The following is a 26,061-nucleotide window of genomic DNA, read 5'->3' as shown; positions in this document are numbered from 1 at the left end:
ACCATGAGTGGCTATCAATCTGAACTGTGGCCTGCATTGTGAAGCAGGATTTCATAGGTTCAGTGTCCATCCTGGGTTTTCTGTACTATGAAAACGCTTCTCTTCTTATTGGGGTATACTGCCATAGTAACCTAACCTAACTTGCAGCTGGATTAGAGCTTATTACAGCTATGAAATCACCGCTTTCTGACCAATTTATTCCATATCCATTCCTGGAAGATCCTGTGGAGCGTCTGTGCATGGACTGTAGGAGTGTCTGAAGTTTTTCTGTTTCCCCAAAACGCAGTAAGAAATATAGATTATTAAACAAAACTTTATTCCTTGGGGGTTTTTTGATTGTTTTTTGTTGGCTGCAAACATTTTCACAACTATTTTACTGTGCTTCCTATTTGTAGTGGACGCTGCATGTAGTCAAAGTCTGAGTTTGACTTCTGATTTTATATTTATTTATTCAGACTAACCTAATGAGAGCTGTGATACTTGTATGTTAACTCACACTGGTGCCAGTTTTCCTTCCTTGATTCAAACAGGCTAAACTTTATTAATACTGCAGCTCTCTTCCACTCACACTGAACTATTTCAAGCACACAAACGTCCATACAGAACATTTAATACTGAACTACTGCACACAGCTTTTCATTTAACACATGATCACACTGCTGCTTTGTCTGTAGCAGCTGTGCTGCTTTGAGCCTCTATCATGTGCTTAACTGTGTTGCCATTACTTATCCATCTGATTGGTGAGATGCTGTCAGCACCAACACCTTCATGCAAACGTTCATGTGAAAGCATATCTTGGTTACTGATTTAAGGGTAAGTGGATGTAATGGAAAGACACCATGGTTATGCTAAACTCGCTTCGTAGTGCATGGCTGAGGTGAATGTGTGTGGTTAAGAGTGACAAATAGCCTCACATCTGGTGGGATTTAAATTTCCCGCTGTGTTACATTTGGAATGTAAAGACAACTTTTGACATCTTAGATGATTTCTTTCACTCTTTGACAGACAGGCTTCTCACGTTGATCCATCTTAAAACTGTACATTCAGTGTCCAGAAGAGAAGAACCTGGAAGCTAACAGTGTTCAAAGCAAAACACGATGAAAGTGCTCATAACAAAATCTCTTATTAACCCAATCTGCATTCTAACATATCATATAAAACTTAAAACGCATTTATTGTACATTTGGCACCAAACAACAAAATGATTTTATCTTCTCTCTCTGTGAGACGCTGGGTAAAATTCTTCAGCACAATCAAACGTGATGTTAATGTTCATGTGACTAAAGTCATTTTGTCTTCTGTGGAGATGGGCAGCTTCAGCTCACTTTACACCTTCCTTTATGTTGACTTTTTAAACCTGTCAGGAAAAAGAAAATAGAGAAATGATTACATTACCCTCAACCTCTTCACATCACTCAGGTTAGATTACAGGTTATAATTCATTGGATTAAAATGTGTTCATTGCAGATTAAATCTTCATATACAAGCTAATATTCGTGACTTACTCATATTGTCATGTGAGGCATTGACAGTTTGCTGAGACATTGACTTCCGTCCCAGTCTAGACGGCTTCTTACTAACTTTGGATGGAGATAACACAACCACTTCGCAGTTATCCTCATTCTCCTCATCCTGTTTAGTTTCTGGGGGTACAGGTTCTGTGTTAACAGGAAGTTTATTCTGAGATTTCCTCTTAAAAAGTCTCTGCCTTAGTGTGGGACGGCTTTTTATGTCTGACTTGACTCCATTTGTCCTCTTGAAGCTTTCGCCTGGGGATTCTGCCGGCAGCGGACTCAATCGATCCATCTTCTCGCTGCTGGCCAACCGTGGGCTCCCCGAATCTGCCTCCTCGGGAACCTCAGCCAGACCTGAACCCCTCTTGGGTTCGCGCAGAGATCCTGTTGGACGGGGAGTATCCCCAAACGCTAGTGCGTATTTAGGGTTGTAATATTTGTGTGCTGGGACCTGGATTTCATTATTCCGTGAATCCCCTAAGCTAACCTGGAAGCGGGATGTGGTTGCTGCTAATGGCGGGCGTTTGGTACTAGGTTTAGAGCGAACTGTGGAGGCCACCTGGGCAGCAGGAGGGCTGACGTGAAACTCTTTGTAGAGGTTCATTTTCTCAGAGATGGCATACAGCTCACGGAAGTCCCGGTCAAAGAAGTCGACTGGCTGTCCCGTCATCACAGTGATCATGTTTCGGTCCATGCGAGACGTGCACCAGGAGAAGCTGGGAGGACACAGCATTAACAGTTAGGAACGAGCATATTCTCTATGGAAAATCTTCGTGTCTCTAGCACAGTAAGCAGGTATCAAACAGACTACAACCACATTCCTATGGCTTTGATCATCATTTTTCTGATTAAAAGCATTAGCAGTATCATTAGCATGCTACCAGAACAAAGTTAGTTGATGATCTTTTTTGTCCAGGTTAAAATATTTAAACAACCGCTAAATGTACTCCCCTAAAATGAGGTCACCCATGCTAGCATAACAAGCTGCCTATAGAGATCATCTACAAAAGTCCAAACACAAACAGAATAATTAATGTCTCAATCCTACACAGAATTTAGCAGAGCTATTGATGGAGGCTGTCATAAAACGAAAGCTACATTTTGTACTCAGGCTAGAAAAGACCAGCCTGAACAATAGCACAGCAGATAATCTACAGAGGCATGAATCACAGCTCAAAGACAGACAAGTTAGGTTGGCTGGATAGATAGATAGATAGATAGATAGATAGATAGATAGATAGATAGATAGATAGATAGATAGATAGATAGGTGTGTGTGTGTGTGTGTGTGTGTGTGTGTGTGTGTGTGTGTGTGTGTGTGTGTGTGTGTGTGTGTGTGTGTGTATACACAATCAAAAGTAAATCAACCGTATTCAGATAAGTGGATAAACACCTGCTTATCCACTTATCTAGCTGCATGTCTCTTCTGACCAGATCGCGCTACACTTGGTGCTTTGTTAGACTTTAATGCAGTACGACATGACTCAGTGCACGTCATGGCACAATGAAGCCACTAAAATGTTAAGCGTGCATGGTTACAAGAATGCTGCTACAACTGCCAATTAAGAGACACAAGCATGTCTTTACAGTAAGTCTTAAAATAGAATTAACACACAAATGGCATCAGAGTGATTATTGCTCTCTTAAAAGAGAAAGTGAAGAATTATATCCAAGAATGATGAAAGTATTCAGAGACAGTCTGAGTCTTTCACTCACATCATTTGACAAAAGGAACCCAAGTTATCAGTCTCTAATCTTATACACAGCGGCAGATAAAATTACTTAAACTCAGATTATTACGTTTAATGGAACATTTTGCACAATATTTCCTCCTCACCTGTAGGAACCGAACACAACTTTGTCCCCATCTACCAGCATGTATTTATTACAGAGTGAACCAGGCAGCCTGCCAAACGACAAATTGAAACCAGTTCCCTGAAGCGTTCTGGCTCTGATGTTCTGCAACGACACAGGGTCAGGATGAGGATGAGAACATAACCAACAATGTCAAGACGCAGGCAGTTTAACAATCTTTTTGATGGAAGCAGCACATAGTTTGATTTTTACAGCCATACTCTTAAAAATCAGTCCACCCAAACCTCCTACTGGCTGCCTACGAAATATGTGGCTCAGCAATCCTAGCAACTGATTCAATCGTCCAATCTTTAAGCAAGTCGTTTTACTACTTTTGACCAATCAAGTTTGATGGTCTTGGGCCACATCCAGATATACAATCAGCTGAAGAGGACAATTGAGCCACATCAGCTGAAAGTTAATTTTAAAACCACTGGGGAGTGACGATTTAGCCTTTTGTTAGCTTTTTAAATTTTATCTCCATTTATAATCACACAGTAATTATTGATCAGCACATGAAACCAGTTACGTCTTGAACGAAGTGCATTCTCGAGATAACTCCTGGCTACACCTGAACCCCAAAATCTCCTACAGCTAAATATGGAGGAGAAGGATACACTTGATTGCTCTATAATAGGTGTCCTTTCCAATTCTGTTACTGATTTTGTGTGAGTTCAAGACATAAGTGGAAACAATTAATAATTTAACTAATGGGACACTTCTATGTATAACTGCTTTAATACAGTGGTGAAAATAGCATGTCAGATTTGGTCATTTCATTACTAGGATGTGTGTTATTTTGTACCTGCGTTCACAAAGTTAACTATTTAATGACGGCACTGATGCACTTTGAAATTCTGCATCAGTGATGAAATCTGATTTTTCTGTGATGTCGCCATCATTTATATCAAAGTAAAGTGGGATTACAAGACTGCCCTTCCAGTTTAGGCAATATTTGACAACGGTTATTGGTTGTGACATGAATTATTGAGTTGAACCAAATTATTGAGTTAATTTATCCAGAAAAAAACAAGCAAAAAAAGCAACAATAGTGCTGTTACAAACAAACCAATAAAACAATCCATGACCCTCTGAATAACTGAACCTACACTAGAAGACGCAACTCTTTAAAATAAGCTCAGATTATGAGGTTATTACTTTTCTCTGCGTCGCTGATATACTGTCTAAAAGTATAGTCTTACCCGAAGGTGTTGTGAGCCAATCTGCAGCCTGGAGCACATGTCCAAGAAGTGCGGCACACCTTGCTCATCCAACAAAATGTAAACAGGCACCATGCGACGTGACGCTGCATCCATCAGGTCCTGTAGGATGTGGATGTCTGTGAGGATGTCCATTACTATGGCGATCACCTGCAGGAGAAATAAGCATTAGTATTTTATATCCAGCACCCGAAGGGCCTGAGTTCAATTCCAAGGCCGGCCGGCTGGGGCATTTCAGTGTGGAGATTGGTGGTTCTCCCCGTGACTGTGTGGAGTACTCTCCAAAGTATGTCAGGATAACTGATGATTCTAAATTGGCTATAGGAGTGAATGTGAGCATGAACATTTGTCTGTCTCTTTGTGTTATGGACTGCCACACGTTCTTTTAACCCCTTACAGCACTTTAAATTAATAACCCCTTGGCAGAAACAAAGGTGCACCAACAAGTCAGCAACACAGAGAGAAAAAAAAATGTTGCAACATTTGAGAAACCTGAATCTCAGCTTAAGTTCACTGTCAGCTACTCCTCCATGTTACCTCTCTATAGGAGGATGGGACAAAAATCAGTACATTGCTTGAGGGCAGAATGACTCCAACAAACCTAACAAAGGAACCATGAGGTGAAGCTAATCTGTCTAGCTGAAGCACTTTGCCACCTGTTAATACACCAACCTTGAAGGCACTGCTGGGCCTTATGAAAGAGTCTTAGCTGCTAGTCCAATAAGAGTGGGGGAAGCCACTGTGTTATCCTCCGGCTGTGTTCCACTCAGACTGACAGATCACACAGATAAAATCTTGTAACAACAAAATAAGATCATCTGGGGAATTTAGGTCTGTCACTGACCCATAAAGCTCTTTCTGTTCTGTGAGTACGCTGGAATTAGTCGAGGAGGTACATCCTGGCAGAACACCTATCCTCTAAACCACCTTGTGACTAGTACAGAATCACAAAAGTCTTGTTCTTCAACACGTCCTGTCATGTTTGCCCACAGCGACAGAGTGCGCCTCAACTGGAAATAGTTTTAGAGACAAAACAAGCTGACCAGTGGATTTATTAATAGCACAATGTTTCTATGTTTCTCTAATGGTTTTCAAGCAACATTCAATGGTCACATGTTGTTGTTATGTGCCATGTTCATTATTGTGTCCATTAACATTTTACACTGAGGGCATTGGGGTTACTACTGCCTTGCAATTGTTTCAACTGATTCATTTGACATGATATATAAATCTTTTGGTTTACGTTGCCTGCAAAGGACTATGAAGACAGGACTAACTGTGTGTTTATTGTTGTTGTTGTTGTTGCGGGTGTGACAGTGAAATTCTTGGCAGCTTAATATTTACATACAGCCCACATAGTTTAGGCGACAAGCTGTAACTAGTTAGCATACTGTGCAGAGGGCATTATCTTCTCTGACAGGTCACAGCATGAACTGTTGACACAGTGACTTAATCTGACATTGTGCTTACAGATATATTCATATTCTTAAGGCTGAGCTAGGAATCAAAGTGAAAAAGACACTTAAGACAATTAATTGCTTTGTGCTCAACACAATTTGGAAATGTCTTTCTTAGGCTAAATTCCTATGATGCATCCTATGATGCATAAGGTGTTACCAAAAGGCCACCTAACATCTGCATAGCAATCATTAAAGTGTGTCTTTTTATGTAAAACAGCCAAAATACTGAAGTCTGTGTATGTGCAAGTATAATCACTGTGAGCTCCGGCTTCAGAGTGCTCAGTGTTTATCCAACCCTGACTTTTCTGTGCTTGTGAAAGGAGGAGCATGTAAACCTTCTTAAGTACATTAATAAATCATGCTCTCCCCATATACTCTTTAACAACAAAGAATACAAGGACCAGCCGTCTCTAAGCCGAGTTTCTCATATTGTGGATTAACAAAAACTCCAGTTGAAGATGGTGGAGGGTTGTGGGTAACTGGTTAGTAGCAAGCAGACTTGAACAGTGTTGCTGTCACACAGAGACAGAACAAACAGAAAAAAGGGACACATTACACAACACTCATAATTTTCTAGCAAAAATTGTTTTTTTAGAGATGTTCTCGATGGTAGTTTCCCTAATAGGGCAGCTGTGGCTACAATGTAGCTTGCCACCACCAGTGTGTGAATGTGTGTGTGAATGGGTGAATGACTGAATGTAGTGTAAAGCGCTTTGGGGTCCTTAGATTTGCTGGTTTCCTCTTGTTTGTGTTAGTTCTTTTCACAATAAAAGTCCTTGACGTATTACACATTGTGATTGTTGTACATATCATGGTTTGCAGAAGTGTGTCGAAACACTTTAAAACTAATTTTAGGATTGCAATAAAGTTTTACCTTTGATCTCAGTTATCAAAAGGACAATTTCCTTTCAAAAAATATTTTCTTGTTAGGCCATAATTAAAACAGAAAATGATATTCCCCTTATCGGATAAAACTTGTTTTGGTAAAGAACATTTGTGAAGCTGATTTTGTCATCTGTGCACTATTTGGATGAAGTGAGCAAAATAAAAAAATGACGTTGAGTAAGTATCAGTAACATCTGAAAAGTGAATACATTATTATTTTATAATGGTACTGTCCCATTAAACATATTTTAATTCAATGGAGGAAAAATGCACACACTCAAACACAAAGAAGGAAGACAGAGTGCCACAATAGAAAAAAACCCAACTACTAACAGTTCATTGAAAAAAAGGCTAAATAATTACACCATGTACATTTCACATTTATATCGACGTGAACATGATATACAGAAAAAACAAACACAGGTTTCAGCCAATGACCTTGTGTCGGTGTGGGTCTCCAGGATACCACCAACTACAGATGACAGGGGACCTGCATGTGTTTATTCAGGTGTAACAATCCTGCCTTTACACCCTTCACCCTCTCCCGCCACATCACACAACCAACTCCCCCATGCCAGCCCCTCACCCATCCTTTCTAACACCTGACCAACTCATGAGACCAGAAGGGCACCAGCCCTAAACTGTGCGTCTCCCTCTGGCCTCAAAGTCTGCACTGACCAGCTAGCCCCCATCTTTACACTGACCTTAAACAGATCCCTGGACCTATATGCAGTCCCCTGCTGTTTCAAGCACTCCAGTCATCGCTGTCTCCAAGAAACCCCCTATAACTTGGTTAAATGCTGTAGAGCTGTCACCCTGGTGTTAACATACCTGCAGGACATCACAATCTGCAGAAGGTCAACTAGTGGAATCGACCTTCTGCAGTTTGCTTTCCAGTCAAACAGGTCAGTGGACAATACCATCAATGTAGGTCTACACTAGATCCTGCAAATCCTCGGTTGCAGACCCATCACACCCTGTACACAACCTGTTCCAACTCCTGCCCCCTTGTAGGTGCTACAGAACACTGTATACCAAAGCAACCAGACATCTGCGTGTATATTATACAATAGCCGTTATTCCATAATTTATTCAGCATATATGAATATGCCTGTGTCACGTTGCTGTTGTCTGCCCTGCCTGTTCTGTTTACACTGAGAGCAAGAAAAAAAGTGGAGCCTAATTTCTTGCATGTGTACACAAACTTGGCCATTAAACCCAATTCTGATTCTGCCTCTGAATAAATCAGTACAACATAATCCCTGTTGAGTCAGATTTATGAGAAAAACACATAAAGGCACCATACTAAACCACAAGTTTTATGTAAAGTCCACACAGCCCAAGGGAGGGCAAAAAACAAGACACGGTCCTTTCAAACATGAATGGACATGTTACGTGCAAGGCAGAGGTGGAGAGTATGGAAATGTTTATTATTTGACTGTTTTGTCGTCCTTGAAAAGCAAAGTCATGGAAAAAATGTATCTTTAAATCTGCAACAAATGTTCCTCTGTTAGACAGAAAAGGCCTGGTGTTTCCACTCATGGTCTCACTACAGAAAAATGCTGAGCCAACCTGAAAGCTCAACAGCAGAGATACAGGCTGAGACTTGAGGACAGTTAGGAATCAAACAACCTCCAGCACTTGTGTATGTTTTCATTTTTCTTTCATCCCATCAGAAAGAAAAATGAAAGAATCACTAAAACAAATAAAAACCAAAAACTAAATCACTGTTCACATGCAAACAAGTTAGTATCTGAAGAACTGGTTGGTCAACATGTGTTATCTTGAGTGTTATTTTTGCTTGTCTTTTTTATGTACTTTTTGCTCATGTACACCAATCCTAAAGCACCTACTGTTTAACTGTTTGTCTTCTTGATCTGCCAAGTTTGGAAAACACCCAAAGGTCTCGGTATGGCAAATTGTGAAAAGAGGGAGTGAACTACTAAACAATGTCTTACTTTATCAAATGAAAGAACAGTAGGCAGGGCAACCAGGAAACAAGGTAGTGTGTCATTCTGTTAAGAGCCAGAGATCCTGTTTTTACTACCTCCACTACCTGATCTGTACCCAGGAAGAAGGAAAGGGGTGTTGTGAAAAGGAAAGACCGGGAATTTCAAAGAAAAGCTGAGAAAAGTTGCACAAGTCACAAAACCCAGGGTGATTATGTGACATGTTCCTGCAGCCCTCCCTGACCCACTTTTAAAGAGAAATACTAAGGAAGCGAGTGCACAGCAAAGCCTGTCACTGCATTGTAGACTGAGCACGGAACAGATGACTCAGCGTAGATCCGGCACCCTATGAGTAAACATGACTATCACCAACTCACATTTAAAGACCCACTTCAAGCCTTTAGTTGCTATGTGAGGAGCTATTAATCACTCAAACTGGTGTTCCCCCCTCCCTGACCCCTGTGGAGCTAGATCTACGGGACACTGCAAAGAGCAGCAGCCTTGTAGTTTTATCACACTACAAAAAAAGAGCGTGGACAGTGGTTTCACATTTCTTTACCGGGCTTGAGTTTCATGATTCTGAGCCCTCATTTTAAATAAAAGCTTTAAAGTTTCCCACACAGAGCCTGTTTAACTAGAACAAATTCCTGCAGTCTATCTGATGAAAAACATACACAAGTGCTGGAGGTTGTTAGAGCACCCTGGATCCATTTGTTACACAGTTACTACCCACCTATGTTTGTGTATGTATTATTAATGTCAATTTTGCATTAGCTACTGCCAATCACAGCAAACAATCACCTGCACTATTCCCGCCCTCCACCTATTCTCAGTCTCATTTGGGTATTTTCGTATGATCATAGTTTGCAAGCCAAATTATCTTTTTAAAAGAAAAAACTAACTAAAAGAAAAAATAAATCATGTCTACAACCATAACCAAACTAGCCTTTTGAGCTCTGCATTCTGAACCTGCTTGCCTCTTTTTCCTTTTTCCAGATCTAAAACAGAACCAAAAAACTGACATCTCTCATAATTATACATTGCTCTTCGCTACATGTTCAATGTTCAAGTATTGATCAGCCCTGTGGCTTACCAAATTCTGGTATCTGATCGATACCAAAACTTGCAGCATTGGACACTCGTCTTCTAACAGGCAATTAATCTTTACCTATTAGCAGAAATGTGATTAATTGTCGTAAATGTACTCCACATTTTTAGTATTGCCCATGTTACTGGTTGTATTTAAAGTACTATCATAGACTGACATAAGACTATGATCGTTATGAATTTATAAGGATGCCCGTTATTAGCCATAAACTTTTAAACGGGTTGAATCGGACCCACACTCCTCACCTTGCTAGCCTCTTGGATGAGCCGTCGCACCACCTCCTTAATGTGCGGTCCGTTGTCTTTGGGCGGGTGTGTGTGCACGGAAACCCGGGTCACCCCTTTGAAATAAGCCCCGCTGGGCCACCCGATATCCAGCGGCGGCACCTCTGTGTCCGACATCTGGGGCCAGTAGGTGGAGTGGACCCCTGAATCCGCATCGGTGCCGGTGGCGCCCTGCTCCGACCCGGAGGTGGATGCCTTGCTGTCATCCCCTGAGTCGTACGGTCTGAAAGTGTTCGTTAATAGCTTGACTTCCCTGGCAGACAGAAAGTCCTTCATATTGTCCTCTTTAAGTCTTGTTTTGAAGGCGCCATCGCCCTCCTTCAGCAGCAGTTCTACAGCGGTTCGCTGCTCTTCACTATAGTAAAACTCCGGCTTGGTCTCCGGGACTTTGACTCCTATGCGCCCGTCCTCCATCACCGTGAGCTGGGATTCGGCCATGGTGGCTTTCGCGGTTAGCACCAATAAAGGTCAGAAGCTTTCTTAACCCCGAGCAGGGTTTGCTGAGTGACACCTACATACAGGTAGACTACAATAAAACTGGGAAACTTTTCTCACCTGACCGGAATTCTCACCGAGATTGAGCTGAGACTTTGGACTCTTCACTTGCCATTGGAATGATGAAGACGACGCACTGCAATGGGCGTTAACGTCTGTGAAAACCTTTGTGTAACTTTCGTTTTGGAATTTTCATTGTGGAGGCCCAAATCATGCCAAAACACATCCAGAGAGTCTTAGAAATGAATATGATTAATAATATACATTTTTAAATTTAAAAGTGAGGATGAATTCTTGTATTTTGCTCGTTTGTGTTGTTGTGTTTGCACATCTCTGTTGCTTGTGGGGCTCGCACACAGGAATTTCACTCGCATGTGTTGTGCCAGTGTGCCTGCACATGTGATGTGACAATAAAAAGTGATTTGATTTGATTTGATTTGAAAAGATTTCTGCTTTCAGTCAGATTGACCAAATTACACACAGACATTGAATGCAGCACACGTTTGTCCCGAGAGCTATAGAAACACGTACTCTGAAGCTATTGGGAGTTTTCTTTTCTTTCTTAGCAGCCTTGATAAGGTCAGCCCAGGTAATAAACCGAACAAACACGCACTTTATATGTGGGCCAAACAAGATAAGCAGTGTCATATGCCCTAAATAAAGTGAAACAACTTCTAGGGGCTATTTTGAGAATGTCTAAAACACATTTGTGTTGTTCTTAAAATACTCTGGTCACAACCGAATACTGAAATACAGATCTGCTTTATTATTAGTATATGGGACATGACACACAATAACTTTTACTTTTAGACGTCAGAGTGTCCTAAAATGCTTTTATTACTTTTCAGACATGGACACACACATGACTGAACCCTCTGGATGGTTTACTTATAATATGTCTGCACAATACCTTTTTGTTGTGTGGAGTCTGAGCAATCAGCAACAACTTCAAAAGTTCATAAATTACAGTACTAAAACGTGGGCCTTGTTAGGAATCCAACACCACGATGTGATCAAAAAGTACAACAAACTTAATCATAAGGCTGACAAAAAAAAGTTTACAGAGTAGCGTTCATGCGGTGACACTTATCATGCATAAAATGCATTTGTAAATGGATGATTTCTTTCAGAAATAATAGCATTAGGTACCTTACAATTGAAACTTATATACTTTTCCAAATAGCACTGAATTAGACATCACCACTGGGCAGGACAGATCGATACATGAAATACTTTTTCATTAAAAAACAGAAAAAAACGTGTTTTTATCTTGACTTGGGCTTTTTATGTCTTGTCAATGACAAACATGAACGCTATCCTTGACATGATGAAAATTAAAAACTCGCATGTTTGGTGTATTGGTGAGCCTTTTCCTGCTAGCAGTTTTGAGTTGCTCTAAGTTTGAAATTTAATCTCAAAAACACAAACAAAACCAGCATTAGATGTTTGACTAAAAAAGTTGCAGTAGTTTTACAGATGTTTGCCTGTGGGCCGTCCTCTCAGATGGGTTTGGTGTAGTTGGAGGGGAAAAGGCCTTTTTTGCCCCTTAGCTGACCTTTCCACCAGGTCTGGTCAGAGACCTCCAAAACCTCAATGATATCCCCTGCACTGAACTCCAGCTCGTCCGCCTCTTCTGCCTTGAAATCGTAAATGGCTCTGACCTGCGTTGTGTGGGAGGTTTTGCGCTAGATACAACAGAGGAAGATAGAACCTTATCAGTACTCTATATGTTATCAGCTCACTGTCACTGGCTAATTTTCAGCCCAATTTTCAAAGTTTTATTTACTATGTGCAGAGATTTAAAGAGACAGACCTGTCTGAATTTGGGCAAAGAAGAGCCAAATGTAATTTAAAAAGTATTATAATTGTTATTCTAGGCTCCTTAGAAGTTGGCATTTACATAAAAGTGTACAGCAAATCAAAGGTCAAAGACTTAACTACTCTGACTAAAAGTTGTGCATGCACGCCTGAAACTGAAACTGTACAGTCACACAGTCTATATGGACAGGGAGACACTGCATCTTACACACATTTCACAGATCGCAAGTCCACAGTCATCAGTGTAACCACAGACTTACGCACAGAGTTGTGTACCTGTCGTGGTGCTGGAGAAGGCGCACGGTCAGAACGTGGAAAAATAGGATGAGGAGGTAGAAGCTTATTTGAGTCTCCTCTTTCCTGTTGGGGCATAAACAAGTCACGTTAGCGTTTCCCTTATGGCTACCTTGTCATTCTGTGACTCCTGTTAAATCCACTGACAGCACCAGATAGTGACAGCACTAATAATGACACAATGACTGTGTACGTTTCCAGGCAGGTTTCAATCTTTAGCCCTTACCTCTTTTTGCGTCTCTTTGAGCAATAGTAGACTCTGTTTGGAGATGGATTTTTTTTTATAGTATTCCACCAGCTGATTGAGTGAGGGAAACTTTTCTGACCACAGGTAGTACTGCCCTCTGCTGTCACGCATCACCCTGAAGTGCTGAACATCTGCTGGATGTCTAAAAGGGTATAAGATGAAAAGTAGGATCCTTTTTATCTGCATTTCCGTATTTCATTCCATGTACTACAATGACTTCATTGATGACTACAATGACTACTTATGTTTGTTCCATCCTTAAAAAAATGTGAGACATTGTGCTGTTATACCCTCACCAGCCATTTTATTAGGTACTCCTATTCATCTGCTCATTAGTACAAGTATCTTTTCAGTCAATCACAGTGCCGCAGCAGAAAGTATTTAAGCAATTAGACATGATTAAAACAACCTGCTGCTGTTCTGAGGATCAGAATGGGGAAGAAATGGGATTTATGTCACTTTGAACATGGCATGATCGTTGGTGTGCATCTCTAGCATTTACAGAAAATGTTCTGAAAAAGAGAAAGAATCCAGTGAGCTGCTGTTCTCTGGGTGGAGTGGAGCTCCAAGCTATTAGGAAGGCAACGGTAACTCAAATAACCACTTATGACCAGAATGTCTCTGAGCACAGAAGTCATTAAACCATGAAACATATGGGCTACAGCAGCAGAAGACCACACCAGGCAGCCTGTCTGAGTATTGTTCCTGACCATATCCATCCTTTTATGACCATAGTGTACCCATTTTCTGACGAGTGCTTCAAGCAGAATAACACGCCATGAAATCATCACGCACTGGTTTCTTGAACATGACAGTGCGTTCACTGTACTCAAATGGCCTCCACAGTCATCAGAGTTCAACCTAACAGAGCATCTTTGGCAAGTGGTGGAAAGGCTTTGCTATTGTGTCAGTGTAATGAAAAACTTTGAATGTTTCCAACACTTTGTCCATTCAGAAGGCAAAATTTCAGCCTGGTATTAGCTAGTTAAAACTTACCCAGCAGCTGTTGAGTGTCCCTCACACATAAAGGAAACTACTACTTTGTAATTGGGCCAGAGTATTTTTTTTTTCTTTTGTCCTCAAACAAACAGCCACTATCTCATTGCAGCAACTAGCCACACAGAGGGAGACAGGTAGATGAGGTGAATAAAACAATGTATGCAAATCTAAAAGATGAAACATCTTTATAATTGTAATTATAATTATAATAGTTACATAAAGTTTTTATTTCAAAATTAAATATTCAATCATTTGCTCAGAGGGTTCGCTGTTGTCTGATTAACAATTTAGAGCACAGACATGCATGCATGCACACACACACACGCTGACACACTCGCACTCACACACACACACACACACACACACACACGCACGGACACGCACACACACACACAAATATATGCTGCTACTATATTGCATCAGCACTCAACAGTGCAGTGAAAGAGAAAACATTGATCAACCTATGGCAAGCATACAAAAAAGACCTTAAAGACAAGTTTTGTTTCAATATAAAATTTGAATGCCTCAGGTATTCATCATTTTAGTAGTATCGGTCTGGACCTTAAAAGATTAGCTCATCAATATCAGACTGCTGCAAGCAGGTAAGTTTTAGAGAAAGAACGAAAGTGAATCGTCTGAAGGAAGTGGTTGACTCTTAATTAGCACATATTCATACTTACTCTTGCCCACAACTGTGTGACGGTGAGAAACACCGACAAAAAAAGAATTCCGAGAAGAACAAACTTAAATGGTGAGCAGTGAACATGCAAAGCAAAATAAAGGTGCGGGACAAAAAATAAACACACACACTGTGTAAATTGCTGTACTGGAAGCCAACATGATAACCACTATAGACAAAAGCGAGCCATTCATGTCTACTGTAATTTCTTCACCCTAAATACAAGACTACATGTCATGTCTTGCAAAGGGGAGAAGGCATGTTAAATATGTGAGGTATTTCTCCAAAAACTGGAAAGATAGGAGCTCTGTGGAAACCCCAGACAAAGGCTGAGTCACTACATTCCTACATGAAAGGCACCACCAGTGGGCGACGCTCCCCCTCACAGTGACCCTGTGTGACTCCATTTGAAGAAACATTTGCCTCTTTTAAACTACACTGCACACTGTTAGATATATATAATGTTTGTGAAATGGAAGAACAGCAAACGTGTAGAGTTGGCACAGAATTGCAAATGTTAATAGTCTAGCTGTTAGCAGTTGTTAGGCACATAGATTAATCAGTCTGAATACACGATTTTTAGTTAGTGGGGTAAAGATAACCTGCAAACTCAAACATGCTAAATGCACCTGACAGAGATGGAGAAGTCGCCTGGAGCTGGTTTTCGGCTGCTTCGTATGAGAAAGGCCCCCACGGGCTGTGACATCAGTATCTCCTGGGCGTCAGTGCGACTGGTGTTTTCCTGATACCAGCTGGAGTTATTAAGGAGACAGGGGAGAACAGACGTAGGAGATGGGGAGCAGGAAACATAAAGTTCAAGCAGTGACACAAAACCTGATGGTGCTGAAGGAGCTGAGGTGGTAAAAATGCATAATTTGCTGGCAAGAAACAATATAGGATAAAGTGATCACATGCCAAAGTAAGTAAGCAAAATAAGTAAATGTAAGTCAGCTACATAATGTACTTTGAAATTATTAACAGGTGTAAATACGTAAATACAGAAGCTAGAAGGAGGTTAATTTGGAAAAAAAAAAACATATGAAAACATGGTTTTACCTGGGGATGTGAATGTCGATATAGTTTTTTGGGACAAAGCCCATAGCTCCGTTGTGCTCTGCTCTGTACCAGTTCCCAGATGTTTGCAGAATCTAATTTACACAATCACACAACACACATACATGAAAACAGTCAGATCATGTTAACGATCCATTAAAATCTGTCTGTGAGGCCAGCATCATGATTTATTGGTCAAAAACAAACAAAAAGTCTTATTACTTAAAAACACTATAATTATTACAAGTGGTGTTTATTGCCAACATATAGAAAGTACGATATAAGGATTTATGTCACATTTGACCTCTGACCTTTCCTTTAAGGTTAATAGATTGGTCTGAAGGTCAAAGTAATAATAATTCTCCATAAAGCTGTTGAAATCTATGTTTTTTACTGCCATTGTTAGTATTGACAACATACAGGCAATAGGGAATAATATATAGGGATTCTAAATATCGCATTATTTTATTATGACCTTATTAGGTACATTAAATACATAACAATTTGAACAATTTGTATTTTGGGGGAAAAATAAAAAAAAGTGATCAGAAACATTTTCACATATTATCTATTATTAAACATTTAAACTAATTTACTTAATGATAAAATTAATATGACAAACATACAAAAGCCACATAGTATAAAATAAAAAATAATAACTCTAATTATGCCAAAATGAAGTGTGTTAAAATGGTGAAACAGCCACTCCCACCCGGAGCAATGCCTGATCTCTGTGCATCAGCATGCATACATGTCCACCAATCAGCCACAAGCTTAAATTCACTGACAGGTGATGTGAACATTAATGATTCTGCTGGGAAACACTGGTTGTTGACATTTATTCAAATGGATTTTGTTTACCTATCACCTGATTATACACTGCTGCAAACCAACCACACCCTCCATAGTAATGACAACAGTCCAAAACTGCTCAACTGGAGATGATCCAGGCATCTAGGGGATTCAGCTAAATAACCGTGATCAAAGTGGGACCCACCCCACGACCCACAGGACCCAAAGGATCCTCTGTTATCCTGTCTTGAACAACAGTTTTGTGTCCATGTGCCGATAGAACAATTCTAGTTCAGTGCCACAAGAGGGTTCTCCACTATATTAGGCCAGTTTTGCTAAAGTTGTCACTTACTGGTGTATACTCACAGCTTTCCACTTATTTGCAGATCCCTGTGTGCTGCCAACTAAACTCTGACAATACATAATGCAGATTTTGGAGTACAACTGAAAATAATATCACAGACACTCAAGCTACAGTTATACTGATCTCTGGTGAATGCCAATCAAGTTGCATGGTCCTGGTCTGTGAACACAGGTTCTCACTTAATGACACTGGGCTCTGCTCCTAACAGTGTGGCAGAAATATGGACTCGAGTGTCCCACTGGAGGTAATTTCATTGGCAGTGTTCCTCCTGCAGTGGCGGTATATATATATATGAAGAGAGAGAGAGAGTATGCATAGTATGCAAACAGCTAACAAACAGGCATTATAATTCATTATACAATGAGAATAGGACAAATCAACAATTCCCACCCCCTCCATGACGTACTGACTACTCACAGGAGCACGTTCAGTGAGAGACTGAGATTACCGAAAAGCACCACTGAATGACACAGGAAGTCATTTCTGCCCGTGGCCATCTCCCTGTACAACACCTCCATCTAACACACTGTAAACACTGCAGTAGTTACAACCTTTTCACACATGCGCTTTTCTACTCCGTAATATTCTTGTCAATTTTCTTCATATTTATTTATAATCACCTCTGTTAATCCTTGATATTTATAATTGAGTGATCTGATATATTAGTGCTAATTTCTTAAATGTGTAAAATCTGTAACATAATGTGTTGTTTGGAGTTTAGTCTGTTACTGTTACTATTTTTACCATTTCTTCTTGGAGCAACTGTAACCCACATAATTTCCTTAGGGATTAATAAAATATTCTTAATATGATTCTGATTGTTTCAGGATGACCTGCCATTATCCAGTGACACATCTGCTTACCTGTATCTTTTGCTAATTTCTCCTCTTCTTCTTTTCTCTTTTTTCTAAACTGAAAACCTGATGGCTTTGAACTTTTCTTTTCCGTCTTCCATTGGTTTTAATTTTGCAATCCAGTATGAACACCCTTCCCCCAACCCGAGGATCACCACAACATAACCTAATGGACCTACACCTTAGTTCCCAGATTCACTTTGTCTAGGGTTTATTTTTGGGATTTCGCACAACCCAGGATTCAAATCATGAATACATAATGGGCTTGGATTTACAACATTATGAATGAAATGTGCTCTATTTGGAAGCAGCCGGGCCCCCTCCCCTATCGACAGGTTGTGTGTGAGACTTTAAATCATCAAACTGTAAATTATAAACTTTAAATTCTTATTGATCCCTTTACCCCTGGTCCTAAAGTGTATATTTATTTTCTTAGTCTTCTTATATTTATTGTTTCTTTACTTGCACTGCTGTAACTGAAGCCTCGTCATCTCGTCTCTCTATATACTTACTGTATATAGCGGAGATGACAATAAAGTTTACTTTGACTTCAGCAGCACCTCGCAAACAGAGGGCGTCCTTACTCCGCGCAAATGGCAGTGAGAACACCGATCGGTGCCGCCCATGATGCCGCACCCACCACGATGCCACCCCGGGCAACCGCCCATGTTGCCCGTATCAAAAAAACACTACTGTCCTCCTGTTGCGCCTCACAGAAAGGAGCACATAAGGGTCGTGCTGCTGGGCTGATGCCCTTCTGTGACCCTATTCAGATCTTCCTGTGCAGAGATGGGCAGTAACTGTAATCCTATTAACGAGTAAAGTAAGGGATTACTATTGCATGCATTACTTAATCATGATTTTGTTTGTGAGAGTGTCTCATGAAAATGACATACGAGCATGTGACGTCTGTGGCAGCAACAGATCAACAATGGATTATATGGAGTGTGTGAGAGAGAACGACCATGCAGCGTTTAAAGCTTGGAAGTACTGACATTACTTTGAGTTTGATTCTGTAAAAAGTGACAAAAACATTAACATTAGCTGTACACTCTGTGTGGGAAAAAACTTTTCTACAGCAAAAAATTTAACTTCAAATCAGAGCAAGTACCTAGCAAGCCGCCATGGGAATGTGAAATTCCCAGAGAAACCCCCAGATCCCCCCACTGACATGATCGCTGCAGCCTCCACCCGCCCCACTGCTGCTAAACAGGTGAAAATAGATTTAAGAGCAACAGGACTCAGTGCGGCTGAATCTTCGATTTTGTTTATTTTTTGTTGTGTTTTAATTGAGTCTGTTGGAAAAAGTGAGTGTAAACACAAAACATTGTTTTATCTTATATGCTGGAATATTTATATGCATATTTTTATGCACATTGCTTGATGCAATGTGCATAAAATTTAAAGATTAAACTAATAAAAAAGTTTTAAAAGGAGACATTTATTTGATTCAATTTTATATCATGGACTATATAGAAAAAATAGAATTGGTCTGAAAGGTCTATTGCTTTATAAAATGTTCAGGTTGTGTATCATGTTTTTTTAAAGTAACTAAGTAATAACGTAACTAATTACTTTGGAAAATAAATAATCAGTAAAGTAACAGGATTACCCTCTTGGATAAGTAATCAGTAATTAGTAACTAATTACTTTTTTCAAGTAACTTGTCCAACACTGTCCTCGTGTAACAGCCTGTCTCCTTGTATCTCCTTCTACACTCCTGAGACTGTGCTGGAAGACACAGCAACACTTCCCTCCTGTAAGAGTCAGACTACATGTACAACCTGAATGTGCTGCAGGTGTTGTCTGGTGCTATCAGCAGTGACAAGGAAACGAATAAAAAGGCAAAACTCTAGGAAAATTCAGGGGAGCTACGGAGAAATCGCCTGCAAAACCATTTTATTTGGGGGTTGTCTTGTTACTTCTTCAAGTGTATTGGTTGTCACTGTCACGTGCACTAACCGTGCTTTAAGTTTCCCTGAAGATGCATGGTTATGTAGAGACTTTGTGTTTTACTGTGATGTTCAAGTGTTCCAGTAAAGCTTTATAGTAGTGTTTATAGATATAGATATAGATATAGATGGGTCCTTTTAAGCCATTTTCTAGGCCAAAGTACCAGATGGCCTACACTGTAGAAACTGAGAATATTTTTTCTCTCAGTTATGATTAGTTCTGTGTGTGTGTGTGTTGTGGTTTGCCTGTGTGAGATAGCTGTGGGTGTTTGTGAGAGTTATTTAGAGGCTGAGTTTTTGCTGATCCATTTCCTTGTATACCTTTTGTGTATATCCACCTGCTATACACCAATACACCGATGGAAGTGTTTTAATGCCGGGTGCAGTGGATTTACATGAGCTAAATGCTGCAGTGCACAAATAAAATTGGCTCGCCCTGCAGCGGGTTACAAAACCCAACACCTTTTTACAGGAGACCTCACTTTTAACAGCTTTTCTGAGAGGTTTACACCGGAACAACATCGAAATGTTTTTCCATTGTTCACATAGTTTGAAACGTATTATAACAATAAAGCACCCAAATTAAGTTTGCAGGTGTATATACATGAACTAATGCTTCAGCAAGGTGCTGAGTTAACAAAAGCGATGTGTGAAAGCTGCGTTGAGTCATTGTAGCTGTTTGTCTGCTAGTTTGATGTTATCTGTGCGTTCACCTCTGCTATATGATTTTACTTTGTGATTCTGTCAAGAAGATATAAAGATTTTGTTGCAATGGCAATGTAAACAGGAAGGAAACTCGGACTTAAGCAGCAGGATGCAGTCGTGGTTGGCTGCACAGAGAACTGAAGAGCGCTTCAGTGAATAGTACAGTGCACCATTGTTACACAAGAGTGATAAAACACTAATCTACATGGAAATACTCTGCTTTATACTCAACATATATATAAAATCGGTCATTTGAATGTTTTTGTATGCTGACAACTTTTTATGACTTTTGTGAAGAGCGATGTTGCTAAAAACAAACCAAGGAAGTGTTTGCATGTCTGTGTGTGTGTGTGATCCTTACTTTCAAGCAGTCTCCTCTTTTGAAGCTCAGGTCATCCTCCGCTTTAGCTTCAAAGTCAAACTTGGCCGTAGCCTCCATCGTAGACAAACCTAAGAAGAGATGAAGAAACAAAAGGTTAGAAGTACTCCAGTGTGTTCAGATGAAATGATTAACGAGCTGGGAAAACAGACGTGTGTAAGTCAAAATCAAAAGAAACATTGCACTGACATCAGTTGGTGCTCTTCTAGTATCTTAATGGACGGAATAATTCCCCACTCAATCAAGGACAGTCGCTATGTCTTTTCCCTTGCGTCCTTCCAGACCACAACCTGTGTTAGCACCTCTACAACAAAATCCTTTAAGTGCCCGTAAAGCATAAGTTCTCACCTTGAATTTTGTCCACACACACACACACACACAAACAGTGTTATTTGAAGGGCTGTGCAATGTGTCTTCAGAGAATCAGGAGCAATGCGGCTGCTTGGAAAACAGAAGGGCAGCTGGCCATAACTCAAAATGACGACCTGTCAAGTACCTCATCAAAGAGCCAAAAATGTTGGGTTTACTCACCCGCCTTTGTACTGTTCTCCAGACAGAGCTGAGTTCATGCGGCTTACGAAGAGAAGTGACAAATTTACAAAGAGAGATGACGAACTCCCTGTCAGTTCACAGGAAACACACTGTCACCTCTGGCCAGCATACACTCACACGCACTGAAATACACACAGTGCAGAGATGCAAACAAACAGATAGGAGCTCAGGCTCGGCGTCAATTAACAATATAAAGTGGAAGACATGTCAGTGTACGACAGCTGAATTTTAATGCTCCTTTATTAATGCTCATCTGTGCTGCAGCTGAGTATTAATAGCTCTCTTCAACCTTTACCCACACCATGTGACTTTAGTGGTAATAAAGATGGTCACCAAAAACAAATCTATCAAATCTATAGTTACTGGATGTTTGAAAGACTTCTTTAGTTTTTTTTTTAGTTTTTTTTTTTTTAACTTACCATAGTTGATCAGGTCACATGTCCATTTTGTTCACCTCACTGTTTGCTGGAGCTTGCTCACCTGTGAGTTACTGAGAAGCATTTCTCTGGGCTATAATCAGGTAGGTTTCCCCCTCCCTCACTCATTCGCCTAATTTGCTTGTCCCAGAGCTGGTGTGCTCCCTGTGATCAGCCAGAAAAAATATTCCCATCACAAAGTAAATACTGCAATCACTTTTTGGCAAGTGACTTTTATATATCTTTATTTTTCTAGGTTAAATGTCTCATTGACATTTAAAATGTCTGGGGTTTTTGGAGAGGTCGGGCAAAAAAAACGCAGCAAAGAAAATATTATAATTCTATAAAGTTACTGCAAACAGTCAAAATCAACTGGATTTATTATAATATAGATAAAATATGTAGGTCATTATTTTATATGTAACTATAAATCATGTTGCCTAAAGTCTGTTTACCTATATAAACAAAGACTAAAAATAAGGTTAAAAAAGCACAACACTGGCCTTTTCCCAGCTGAAGCAGACAGGCAGCCCTTCAGCTGTGATAAAGTTATTTGTTTATTTATTTAAGTCTCTGTCTGTCACAAGTGCCTGAGGTGTTGTAACAAGTGCGTTCACCGACATACTATGGCTGGCTTGTGGTTGCACCCATGACATTTTAAGCACAGTAGTGTAGAAGTAGAAGAAGAAGTAGAAGTATTTCATTTTTATTTTGTCTTTCTTTGGCTGGTGTTGCTTTGTTACTCTTTCCTCACTCTGGTTTCACAGGTTGCTTCATTACGCAGAGTTAGTTTTGTCTGGTTCTACTTGAAATTTGCACAATAACAGCTTTGTTTTTTTAATGTGGCCATTGCTGCTTCTCCTTGGATCTACACAGCTTGTCATTGTATGCCAAGTTTATTTTGTGGATTCTCTGTGTTTCTCATGTCAGAGGTTTTCCACCAGACAAGGCAGGCAAGCAAGCAATGGACCTGAGGACTGCCAGGTAAGAGAGGATGGGTTAGTGGCACTTGGTGTCAGATATGGCCTCTGAGACAAGGGAATGAACTTAAGAAGCCAGCTTTATTGCTCAACTTGGAAACTCAAACTAAATAAAAATAAAATAAAATAAAAACTCTAACAAGGAAGAAACTGGGTACTGGAAACTAGATAACATGGAAACTACAGAGTCCAGGGAAAGAGACTGAGGACTAAAATACACACAGGATAACGAGAGGATGGGCAATAGGTGGGAACACAGCTGGAACTAAGACAGACTAACAACACTTTTAATATATTTGTATATGTGTGTTTTATACATGGTCTGTTTATTACCTTATGTGTGTCGCTAAGTTTTGCTTTTTGTGTTTGTAAAGGTTGTATTTAAGGATTTAATTAGGGTGATTTAATTAGATTTAATTCGATTTAATTAGGGTGTAATTATACTCACTTTTCACCCATGACTGTTCACCAATCCACACCAGTAACACCATTATAAAATTTGCTGATGACACCACCATCATAGGACTGATCGACAACAACGATGATTCAGCCTACAGAGAGCAGGTTCAGCATCTGAAGCAATGGTGTGATGACAACAACCTGCATCTGAACACAGCCAAGACCAAGGAGATGTAATCGACTGCAGAAGAACAAAGCGATCTGAGCACTCTACCCTCTACATTGATGGGGAGGAGGTAGAAAGGGTAGAAAGCTTTAAGTTCCTCGGAGTCCACATCTCGGCCGACCTTACCTGGTCCACAAACATCTCCCACCAGGTAGGTAAAGCACAACAAAGGCTGTACTTCCTCAGGAAACTACGTCAGGCCCAATTACCCCAAAGACTGCTAGTAAACTTCTACCGCTCCACCATCGAGAGCCTTCTGACATTACTGCTGCATACTCTGGTTCAACTGCTGCACCGTGGAGGACAAGAGGAAACTGCAGCGGGTGATGAGGGCAGCAGAGCGGGCAATCGGCACCTCACTAACCCCCCTCAGAGACATCTATACTGGCAGACTTCAGCAGAAAGCCAGCATCATCATCAAAGACCTCTCGCACCCTGGACACTCACTGATCACACTGCACCTCTCAATGCACCTGCTACTTAGATGGCATGTATGTGTATGTATATAGATGTAAGCGTGTATGTGGAAATATGTGTGTGTGTAGGCATGTACGGATGCATATATGTATATATACACACATATATATATATTTGTGTATCTGCGTGTATGTTTGCAGGTGTATGTATAACTTGTACATATCTTCTTGTGTAAATGTAAATTTGTCTGTTATTGTGTAAATACTTACGCTATTGTGTACTTCACACACGTGGAGAAATGCCATACTGCCTTTCATTGTTCTTGTAACAGTGACAATAAAAAGCTATTCTATTCTATTCTATTGTTGTTTGGAGGGACCAAACAGTTTGTGACCGCTGTGCTGTTGTGATTTATGTTGGATAATGTTGGATATTAAGGTGAACTGTGGAACAGCAAATGCAATCAATGGTGAGCAATGCATGCTTAAGCTGACAGGATAAGCAACACTGGAGTTATTGGGTTTTCATTCATAACAGTGGCATCGCGTCAAACTGGCCACTAAACACTTCAGTGGCTACAAGCATAGGCTTAGCCTCTACATTAAACAATGGTTGGACCAACCAATGCTGGAGGCCCCCTGCAGATGTTTTGTTAGGGCCCCAACAAGCTTGTATATTGGTTGAAGTCCAAGTGTTTTTGTTGCTTTCATCATAATAGTTGAGTATCATGAATATTAAGCCAAGCTGACATTAACTAAATCCAGCTGACAGTAATTTTACACATTTTCATTTTTCCTCTTCGCTGAACAGGACTGCCTGCTGTTGACCAGTAATAGCTTGACCTTTATTATGCAGTACTTTGGTGCTCGGTTTTAGTGTGTGTTGTGCGCATGTGCCAAATCCCCCTTCTATGGTCCCTGTTGCCCTGGTAAGCCTCATTCAAGGTCTTTACTCACCCCAGAGGAAGTGCTTTAGTTTGTGGTATTTGTATGACATTTCTGATAAAGCGTATTTTGGCATTAACTTGAAACTATGTATTTTTCCCCTTTTTTCCTCAGCCTGTAAAATCCCTAATGGTCAGACTGTCTAAGTGGTAAATTCCCCGTCACATTAAAATGGATTTTCTGTCACATTAATTGTCACATTTTTTTCACCTAGCATGCAGAATAGTTTGCTTTAAAAATGCTTTTTCACAGACAGAGCTCTTTAATGCGTTTTTGAATTGTATTTGATTGAGAAGAAACTCTGGCACTCAGCTGACTCAGTCTTCCAGCACATGTAAGCCAAATAACAAAACCTGACCTAAACACACTGACCATGGGAACACAAGACTTTCAAAATATAACAGGAAACATAATAGAACGTAGACATGACACACAAGCTTGACAACATGGACACACACACACATGAAACACATGACAGACTGGACAGGAAACATGACAAATAAACCAGGGAGCATGGATGGTAACACTGACTAAACTAAAACTCAACTAGTCCCTAACTAATAATAACACCAGAACTTCAAATTCTTTCTATATAACATAAGAAATCAAAAATACAACCTAACTGTAAATGCTGAGTCACGGACCCAGCTCCCTGACAGTATGATCTAAAAGTTGGTAACATGTCCTAAAATGCACATTAGAAGATATACAGAGTATACAGTGGTTAGGCTGGATAGATGAGATGACATCCTTGGAATTTAGCCTTTGTTTTCCTGGTAGGGTGCACTCTCCTGTGACTGGGGAATGCCCCATAAAGGTGTGCTGTTTGGCTGCATTGCTGAGGTAGGCAGTGCCTGTTAAACTACCATCCACATGAATGTTAGGGGTTCCCCCGCAGAACTATGTCCTTCAAAAGATGATCAGAAGTATTCACTTCATCTGCCGGTGCTTTTATTATTGTGGTTGATTGTTGGCTAAGAGCTATTCGCTAAATACACAGTGTTCACAGAGAAACATGACAAAGAGATGAAAGCATTGACTTCAATCTGACAAAGGTGCAAATAGAAAGGACGGGGATTTGCAGAAGAAAATCAAATGCTTAACCCATCAGAGAATAAAAACATCACTAGTCGCAGACTTTGCCGTAGCAGATCGAACCATATCAACAATATTAGTATATCAAAGAAAGCCACAGAGGCACTGACATTTTATCAGTCTACCTC

At 40.3% G+C, this 26,061-nt stretch overlaps 2 protein-coding genes across 2 annotated transcripts; both read right to left on the bottom strand.

The window, feature by feature from the left end:
• Positions 1-298: 298 nt before the first annotated feature.
• Positions 299-10,887, bottom strand: LOC146707148 (protein FAM83F-like). Its single transcript, XM_085458478.1, has 5 exons — positions 10,235-10,887; positions 4,570-4,737; positions 3,351-3,472; positions 1,506-2,230; positions 299-1,357 (listed from the first exon to the last, which is right to left on the bottom strand). Exons 1-5 carry the CDS (start codon positions 10,709-10,711, stop codon positions 1,317-1,319), a joined length of 1,533 nt encoding a protein of 510 aa, XP_085314604.1. The 5' UTR covers positions 10,712-10,887; the 3' UTR covers positions 299-1,316.
• Positions 10,888-11,535: 648 nt separating this feature from the next.
• On the bottom strand, positions 11,536-21,540 carry grap2b (GRB2 related adaptor protein 2b). The gene is made up of 7 exons (XM_085460839.1): positions 21,436-21,540; positions 20,887-20,975; positions 15,862-15,953; positions 15,435-15,557; positions 13,107-13,269; positions 12,863-12,946; positions 11,536-12,453 (listed from the first exon to the last, which is right to left on the bottom strand). Exons 2-7 carry the CDS (start codon positions 20,962-20,964, stop codon positions 12,268-12,270), a joined length of 726 nt encoding a protein of 241 aa, XP_085316965.1. The 5' UTR covers positions 20,965-20,975; positions 21,436-21,540; the 3' UTR covers positions 11,536-12,267.
• Positions 21,541-26,061: the final 4,521 nt, after the last annotated feature.

Source organism: Copadichromis virginalis, linkage group LG6 (genome assembly GCF_057382275.1).
Source record: "Copadichromis virginalis isolate Kocher_CV1m ecotype Utaka linkage group LG6, C_Virginalis_male_GT1.1, whole genome shotgun sequence".
NCBI lineage: Eukaryota > Metazoa > Chordata > Actinopteri > Cichliformes > Cichlidae > Copadichromis > Copadichromis virginalis.
The sequence above is the reverse complement of the archived record's forward strand: the minus strand, read 5'-3'. Positions and strand labels throughout refer to the sequence as shown.

What these genes read in the sequence shown, in the direction of transcription:
- LOC146707148 (XM_085458478.1), bottom strand. Translation starts at nt 10,711, where the DNA reads ATGGCCGAATCCCAGCTCACGGTGATGGAGGACGGGCGCATAGGAGTC. An exon ending in TCATCCAAGAGGCTAGCAAG is followed by an intron (nt 4,738 to 10,234) that starts GTGAGGAGTGTG and finishes TTTCTCCTGCAG; the next exon opens with GTGATCGCCATAGTAATGGA. An exon ending in GTTGTGTTCGGTTCCTACAG is followed by an intron (nt 2,231 to 3,350) that starts GTGAGGAGGAAA and finishes GTGTCCTCCCAG; the next exon opens with CTTCTCCTGGTGCACGTCTC.
- grap2b (XM_085460839.1), bottom strand. Translation starts at nt 20,964, where the DNA reads ATGGAGGCTACGGCCAAGTTTGACTTTGAAGCTAAAGCGGAGGATGAC. An exon ending in AAAGAGGAGACTGCTTGAAA is followed by an intron (nt 15,954 to 20,886) that starts GTAAGGATCACA and finishes TGTGTAAATTAG; the next exon opens with ATTCTGCAAACATCTGGGAA. An exon ending in TCAAAGAGACGCAAAAAGAG is followed by an intron (nt 12,947 to 13,106) that starts GTAAGGGCTAAA and finishes ATGCCCCAACAG; the next exon opens with GAAAGAGGAGACTCAAATAA.